We start from the raw sequence: 8,478 nt of genomic DNA, 5'->3' as shown, positions 1-8,478 counted from the left end.
CACTGCTGGATCAATGATGTCCAGCCAGCGTTGATACCCAAGGATAGGAAAGTCAGGATCAAAGCGGTAGTCATGGAAACAACCCCGGCCTGCTTCCACCCACAAATCGATGGTGTTGGTAGTGGTGGTGGGCTGGACGTGGTGAGGAGAACCCCCAGTCTTATCCGTCATTCGGGCGCAGACCCCATCATCCTCCGAACAACAGGAAGCAGAATTCCAGGATAGACGGGGAAGGACAGTCAGGAGAAAAGATGGTGAAACAGGCTGCTCGCGTCCACGCTGGGATGCTGTTTCTGGCTGTCTGCCTTCAGATGGAGGCTGCCGCTTCTGCTGCAGGTACGTTGAGCACAAATACAGAACATTTGAGACATGCGGCAGTTTCTTTGTGTTAAAAGTCAATTCTTGCTCTTAGAAGATCGTTGGGTTGTCTTTCTGTAATATTGCCTTATTTATCTGTAAATGTCTCTATAAATTGAACTGAATTCATTCTCATGGAAACAGATTTTGATTTTGAGTGAGAGCAAACGAGTACTAAGGATGTGTTTTCTAGAAGTACATTTAAAGAGCCAAACTGTGAAAGGAGCAGGAAATAGTTTTCACTGAGATCACTTTTTACATTTTGGCGGCTGTATGAAAGAAAAAGTGACTTGACCTTCTTCTTTTTTTTCTGGGACACAGTGATAGCAGGTTTTTTATTTTTCAAACTCAGGCTTACTGGTATTTATTTTTAGCAGTTTACAATCAAATAGTTCATATTGGTGCACTTTCCCACATGCATTTGAAACTGGTCTCTCGTGTGCATGAGTAGTAGATTTATTTCTAATAATAAGTGCTGTACAGTAACAGTGGCTCTACTGTTACTGAGTTTTTTTTAAAACTCTTGACATCCACCTTTTCGCTGGGAATCCATCAGGGGTTAGGTTTGGGTTTTATTTGATGTTAAATATGAAGCTAAAAGGTAAAGAAATAAACAACTTTGGGTGTTTAAAACTGCTAAAACAATTATAAAAAAGAAGCAGATGTTAACCAAACACAACTGGTGGCGGAAGAGGTAAATAAAAGCAGTTTTCTTCAAAGCTTCTAAGTCCAGAGAACAAAACAAAATATATGTGGGGGACATTTTTTTAAGATAAACACATGATTCAGACCAAATATTTTGTGTAAGCTCCCTAAGAAAGTGCAAAAATCAGAGAGACTGTATTCACTGAGTGAATCTTCAAATATGTAGCCAAACACACTATTTAAAATTCTGTTTGCTGTGGTTCTCTCATCATCTGGACTCTTTTGAGGATGGTCTCCTCTCCTTCAGACTCCTTTGAACATCACAGCCGACAGACAGAAGTTGACAGCGTGCTCTGTTTGTGTCAGCGTGGGGAAGAAAGTGTCAAATATTTATAATGAATCAGAAAGAGCAACTATACTTTGAGAATATGAATCGAGGCTCACATCCCTGCAGTTACAGTAACTCTGTGGTCTAGCAGAGGAAGGAGGGGTGGCGGGGGTGCGCTGCGATGCAACCGCCTCAGCTGAGACAAAGCTTTAATTAAACATGACCCACAATCCTTCATTATCCAGACAGCGAGCGCAGCTGGGCTGATCAATGGCATGGATTTGGATGATACTACCCCACTATCTGCCCTAATAAATAACTCACACGCAGCTTTGTTTTATTTATGAAATGCATCCAATCCTTTAAATTCACCAGCTCCTTCTGCTTTCTCAAAAAAAAACCCAGGCATGGCGAAAGCTGAAGGAGCCCAGGATGGTGGCAGCAACGGGGACACCATCAGCCATTCCTTGGTCCTGGTGCAGCGTCTGGAGGCCCTCCTGATTCAGGGCAATGGAAGCGACGTGTCGCTGCGGGTGGAGACACCCAATGCGGACGAGGTGAAGGTGATCCAGGCCCACGCCCTGGTGCTCTCCCTGCAGAGTCCTGTATTTGAGGAGATCCTGCTGAGCCGCAACAGCAGCATGCTGGTCCTGAGAGAGAGCTCCGACTGTGCCTCTGTGTTTGACAAGTTTATCAGGTGAGGCGGGAACAGAGGATGCCCCTCCCCCCCAGCATCAGGGGAACATACACCTTTGTCCTTCAGGGTCACTTCAACTAAGTTTGATTGAGTTAGCACACCCTCTAGAGGGAGGAAGTGTGAAACTGCAGCTCTAAATATGAGCCCATCAATGATTACAATGTAAAGCAAATTGACTAATGAGGAAACTGCTGTGCTGTTCAGTAGCATCTGCTGTAGTGTAGCAGCACCGAGAAGCCTGCAACAGCAATCAATAAGCAAATCTATTTTTATCTCAGCTGCTAATGAGATTAATCAAATCACACATTACGCTTATTTTTCTTATTCTGCTTCGATTAAACCTTCTTGTTCTAAAGAGAACCACTTCGTTTTGATGTTAACTTAAGGTGTATTTTCTGTTAACTGCCTCTGGTTTGATGTTTGGATCATTAATCTGCTCATCCAAGTGCTTTTTCTTTAAGGAAAATTTAATAAATAACAAAAATAACTGGATTGGTGACTACGTGAGAGCACTCTGTGAGGGGGAAATCATCATGAAAGGAGGCCACTGTTCTGACTCATTCTCAGTCATTATCAACAAAGAATGCTTTCCAGCTGCTGGAGCAACAAGAGAGGTTTAGAGTCACCTGAGGTCACTATGAGGTCTTTAAAATGTTACGAATCCTGATGATTCAAGATTTTGTATGTGAGGAAAAAGGATTTTTAAGTAAATTATGGATTGAAGGGGACAAACGAAGGCTAACATTTCTCTGTGTTAACCTAAATTGGGATTTATTATTATTTTTTGCTATCATTAAGTTAGTTTGCTAATACCCCTGTTCTGTCATACTTTAAAGCAGAGACTGTATATAAAAGATTCAAGCTGTGTCCCAAAACATAGGCCGCATCCTTTGGAGGCTGCATTTGTAGACCGATTACCTCACTGCCAGGCGATGAAGGCTGTCCCAATTCGAAGGCTGCTCCAAACGCAGCCGAAAAATGCGTCCTTCATTCCCCCGAATTTGAACGATGGGTCGGGCTTATCCTTCGTGGCCCAACCTATCCCAGAATTGATAGCGCGGCCCAGCCAATTCCAGTTTCCAACAATGACGGCAGCTACTTAGTTTTAATATTACTCTAATTACACTTTCTGGGTCACAAATAAACTTTTAAAATATGTTCAGACGAAAATGCAGCTGTGTAAACTTGAAACATCTGCCGTTTATCAAGACATCACATATTTGCACAAGTGCTCTGATGTTTTCGGAGACGTCTGTTACCCATCAGATCGATAGCTATCCGGAGATTCAAGGGTCACTAAAGCCGGGGGAACAGTGAACTCCCAGCACATTGTTTTCAACCCCCCCCCCCCCCCCCCCCCCACGGGTCTGTCGCTACTCATGTTGAACATGATATATAAGTCATTTAGATAACTTCAAAATGTTATTGTTTGGCTTTTTTCAGTGTTTCATTTGTTCCTGAGTAAATCGGTTTGGCTGAGATTAAAATGATCAGATTAGATTACATTAAATAAACTTTATTAATCTTCCGTGGGTTTCACACAGCTGAATAAACACCAAACAGAAAACTGATTAAACAGAAGTGTGAGATGGTTGAGAATTTACGCCAGTGTCCTGCCATAATTTAGATGGCAAGGAGCAGACAGCTGAGTTTATTAAACACCACTGAGACAGCGGTGACGCAAATCTGAAGGCTAGACCCTCCCATTTCACAGCCTCGCACTTCCGGCGTTATCGGTCTTTGAAGGACCCGGCCCACGTAGACCGCGAAGGCCGGGTCCTCCGAAGGATGCGGCCTAGGTTTTGACATACTAATCTTTGGGAAAGTTACCCTCAGCCCCTTTGATGTGTACAGTTGGTAATTTAGTAAATAATGGTCCCAGTTACCTGCAACCGCATTAACAGAAAAAGTGCAATGTTATAATTATTGTATTAACTTAATTTTTCTATGATACCTAATTTGAAAGGTATCATAGTCAAAACCCTAAACCTAACTCTAGACTTAATGGCAGTGGATGCTAAGACTTAAGATGTCTGCTATGAAAATGCAGCTTTTCCAGCTTTAGCATGAGTCTAAGAATGTCTAAAATACACCCAGCAGTGGTCATAGAGTCAGCTTCTCTTCTCTGTGCAGGTATCTGTACTGTGGGGAGCTTTCTCTGCGTCTGGACCAGGCCACTCCTCTACACAAGCTGGCCACTAAGTATCAGGTGCTGAGTCTCCAGCAGGGCATCACCCAGTACATGACCCAAAATCTGGCCAGGGACACCCCGTCAGGCCACGTGGCAGGCTGGTACGAGTATGCCCTGCAGGCCGGGGATGTGACTCTGAGGGACAGTTGTCTTCAGTACATGGCCTGGAACCTGTCGTCTCTTCTGCAGAGCGGCGAGTGGGTGACCATCAGCAGCCAGCTGCTTATGTCCCTGCTGCAGCGTTCAGACCTCATCCTGCAGAGTGAGATGGAGCTCTTCTCAGCCCTGGAGGCGTGGATTATCCAGAACGATCCGGACGGTTTGACGGCTGAGAACGCTTTGAGAGCTGTGCGCTACGCCATGATCCCCCCACGGGAGCTTTTCCTCCTACAAACCCAGTCCACAATCCTGGCTCGCTATCAGGAGTCGGTGCGTGACCTGCTCTACATGTCCTACCAGTTTCACTCGGCCTCGCCACTACAGATGGCCAAATACTTTGACGTGAACTGTAGCCTCTTTGTGCCCAGGAACTACCTGTCCCCAGTGTGGGGGTCCCCCTGGATCGTCAACAACCCGACACGGGACGACCGCAGCATGAGTTTCCAGACCCAGCTGGGGCCCAGCAACCATGACACCAACAAACGCGTGACTTGGAACGTCCTGTTCTCCCCGCGCTGGTTGCCCCTGAGCATGAGGCCCATGTACACCGAGACGGGCGCCATGCAGCCGACTCGCGTAGAAGGCGGGCGTCCTCGCATCATCATCACGCCTGCCACGTCCAGCACCGACTTTGCTGGAGTGAGCTTCCAGAAGACGGTGCTGGTGATGGCTCAGCAGCAGGGGAAGGTGGTGGTGAAGCACGTCTACAACTTCCACCAGAGCACAGAGGAAAACGGCGATTTCTTGGCCGAAGCTGACCTGTACCGCCGGACATCTGAATATCTCATGGACAGCTCCCTGTTCCTCCATATTGTTGTGAAGCCACTGTACCAAACCCTCATAAGCACCAAGAATTAACCTCACTCCAACCCTCACTCATATCCCATCATGGAGACGTGGACCTGAGTCATTGGAGTCACTGAGCAAATAAAAAACAAAGATCCTGATTCAGGACTGCCTGAGAGCATTTTGTGAGGGTAAAATCATAATGGAAAGATGGTGACAGTCTTTATTCGTCTTGTCCAAGTGCTGAAAAAAACTCACTAGAGGACCAAACAGAAATTAATCTGCCACTGAAATTAGTCCCCAAGAAATGCACCATTTCATCCAGGCTGAAGAGTATTTAATAAAAACACAGCATCCAACTATCTGAGAAAATTACTGCACCATAAAAACCTTGGGTATTAAAGTTTAAAGTGACGTATGGGCTAACACGCTAATAATTTTGGTCTTTTTATGGGATTTATTGGCACTCAGGAAAATGCAGAACATCACCAGCTTCGTCCTTTATTCTTGAGGTTGTTCCTTTGTCATACACTGATTTGTTATTGGTGCTATTATACCCCATTTACACATAAAGGGGTCACAGCTGATATTCACTGCCCGGTGTGCACTGATCTAAAGCTTTGCTGATTAAATTATACCCTGATGTTAATGTTTGCTGATGGATTTTGTATTAGCTGTTTTTGTTTTTTTGATTATATTTTGTGTTGTTGTGAAATATGGTTGAAAAATTGTAGATGGCTCAATTTTTTAAATCAGTAAATTGTTAATTCAGTGCTTACTGGAAAGTAAATTGATTTTTTTAAACATTTTTCTTCTACTTGTATGTTATAACTTATTTAGAAACCCAACCTGTACTCCTTCTCACCGATGTCGCAGCACCTCGTTAGCGAATCCATTAATGTGATCGATGCTGTTACTTACATCCACTGCTGCATTAATCAGTGTCGCCTGGTAATAAAGATTGTTTCATAAGTTTTAAAAACTAAACTGAATATTGTCCTGATTGTCTTCCGGCTTATGTTTTGTCACCACATGCAAAAAATTATTTTCTGGCAAATGTCAGTTTATCAATTGTTTTTTTTTTTTACTTTATCAAATTTATTTGTCAGATATAAAACAAAACAAAACATGTAAGTAAGCAGAACCAAGCTTACATTTAAAATGTTAAATCATTTGGCTCCCAGCTATCTATGCAAACTCCTTCCTAATAAACGAACTCCCTATCAAACTCCTGACGCAACCGAGGTCTCGTTTGAAGTCCAGAGGTGATCGGGCCTTTGCTGTCGTAGCTCCCAGACTCCTTATATTCATTCCTCTGAGTTGATCCAGTCTACAGCCGCCCTGGGGCGCACTGACAGAGGCGAGGCTGCCGGACACTGGCGCCACCGGGCCCTCTGACCACCACCAGTAGGCAACGGGTGAAGTGTCTTGCCCAAGAACACAACGACCGAGACTGTCCAAGCCGGGGCTCGAACTGGCAACCTTCCGATTACAAGGCGAACTCCCAACTCTCGAGCCACGATCGTCATATTGTCATATTGTTTCCTGCCCTCCTTTTAACTGTTTCTTTTTATTCTGTCTTATCCTTTTGCTCTGACCGACTGTGAAGCACTTTGGTCAACTTTGTTGTATTATTATGTGCTATAGAAATAAATTTTGATTTGATATTGCAACTGCTTCATTTAAGCAGACCAAAAAAAAATGCTTGCCTTAGATGGACACAACACGTAACATCCCCTCCAAATCTAATAGACTTAAAATAAATAAGAAAAATGAAAAATTATTATGATATTTTTTCTTATTAAAACCACAAAACTGCTTTATTACATGCAAATAAAAGTTTTTTTTGTTTTTATCACATAGATGTACTATTATGGCTTCATTAACATGTACTGTAGGATAATCCTGATATATTTCTGTGTTTAACTTCTACTGTGATTCTCAGGTGTAAGGCAAAAATTCAGAAAACAGATCACGTCGATTCCATCCTCCTCTTTCAAACTTACTAACAAAAACATGCTGAGACAACAGAAAGAAGAAGTGACATGAGCTCGTCACCGAGGACTTGGTTTCATCTTCTGAAACGGAAAAAACATCATGAACTTTTCTGTAAAGTCAAGTGTTGTTGTGATTTCTAAAATATTGTTGTGTTTTGTACCTCGCAGCCCCTGTAACGTCTTATTAACGTGATATTATTGCTCTACGGTTCACAGCGTTTTCTGTCTGGATTCTTTGCAGACACCTGAACAAAGAGTGTTTAAAACACCTGCGATTCATTTGATCAAGTTTCCTTTTATGCAAATTTATATTTTTTTTTACTTTTCACTGCACTGACATCACTGCTGACTCTTCAGATGATAATTCTATAAATAATAAAGTGATGCACAGAGCTCAACAGCAGAAAGCTGCACAGAAATGAAAGGAACAGTAATAATAATGCAGCAATAATTCTGCTGCATAATCAGTGCTTGAACTTTTGTACTTTGCTCGTTGCTCATATTAAACTTGCTCAGTCTCAAATAAAGAAATCAGTGCAGGCTCGAGTAATCCCTGAGCGCCACGGGTTTAAACCTTACTGACCTGCCACACTCACCTTTCTCCCACTGACTGTTTTTGCTTTCTCTGTGCTGACTTTGATCCATGGTATGATTTAATCAGCTAATTTAAAAAACATTGAACCAATTTCTATCATAATTCTTCCTTCGGATGTTCCCTATTGGGGTTGCCACAGTGGATCTGCTGCCTCCATCCCACCCTGTCCCCAACCCTCAGAATGTCCTCCTTCACTACATCCGTGATCCTCATTCTTTTCCTGGCAGCTTCATCTTTAAAATCCCTTGTCCATTGTATCCACGATCCCTCCTCAGCACACGTCTAAACTCTTTCAGCCTCGCTTTTCTAATTTGTCTCCAGTCAATTCAGTTTTATTTATTAAGTGGCAAATCAAAACAACAGTTACCTGAAGGGGCTTTATATTGGAAAGCAAAAACCCCACAAAGGTCACAGCGTATGGCCCCTGCATGAGTCTGAATCTCATGGAACTCTCTTCCTGTTAAAAGGGAGTTCTTCCTCCTTGCTGTTACCAAGAGCTCCCTTAGGAGTTCACTCTCTAATATCTCTAAGAATAATATAGAATAATAAGAAAAGAAGCTGAGAGTGACTTTTTAACGAATACAGATTGAATTTATTACAGAATGTGCAGATTTCTTAGCTGGTGCAAGATTTTTTTTATGTGTTTTACAAACTATTGCATCATGAAATCGATGCTGAAAATGTACAAAACCCACCAGAAATGAATATAACAGTCAGTGTTTC

The 8,478-nt window shown here is 42.9% G+C and overlaps 1 protein-coding gene across 1 annotated transcript; it reads left to right on the top strand.

Moving 5' to 3' along the window:
• The first annotated feature begins 233 nt into the window (after window positions 1-233).
• btbd17a (BTB (POZ) domain containing 17a) lies at window positions 234-6,067 on the top strand. Its single transcript, XM_080872302.1, has 3 exons — window positions 234-336; window positions 1,736-2,027; window positions 4,161-6,067. The coding sequence occupies exons 1-3, from the start codon at window positions 252-254 to the stop codon at window positions 5,233-5,235; spliced, it is 1,452 nt and encodes a 483-aa protein (XP_080728428.1). The 5' UTR covers window positions 234-251; the 3' UTR covers window positions 5,236-6,067.
• Window positions 6,068-8,478: the final 2,411 nt, after the last annotated feature.

Source organism: Rhamphochromis sp. 'chilingali' (genome assembly GCF_963969265.1).
Source record: "Rhamphochromis sp. 'chilingali' genome assembly, chromosome: 22".
NCBI classification, from domain to species: Eukaryota; Metazoa; Chordata; class Actinopteri; order Cichliformes; family Cichlidae; genus Rhamphochromis; species Rhamphochromis sp. 'chilingali'.
Note: the sequence above shows the minus strand (reverse complement) of the source record. Positions and strands in the feature narration are given on the sequence as shown.

Bases quoted from the DNA above. Each gene is read 5' to 3' on its own strand.
- btbd17a (XM_080872302.1), top strand. From the start codon at position 252: ATGGTGAAACAGGCTGCTCGCGTCCACGCTGGGATGCTGTTTCTGGCT. The intron at 337-1,735 runs GTACGTTGAGCA...AAAAAAACCCAG, and splicing joins GGCTGCCGCTTCTGCTGCAG to GCATGGCGAAAGCTGAAGGA. The intron at 2,028-4,160 runs GTGAGGCGGGAA...TTCTCTGTGCAG, and splicing joins GTGTTTGACAAGTTTATCAG to GTATCTGTACTGTGGGGAGC.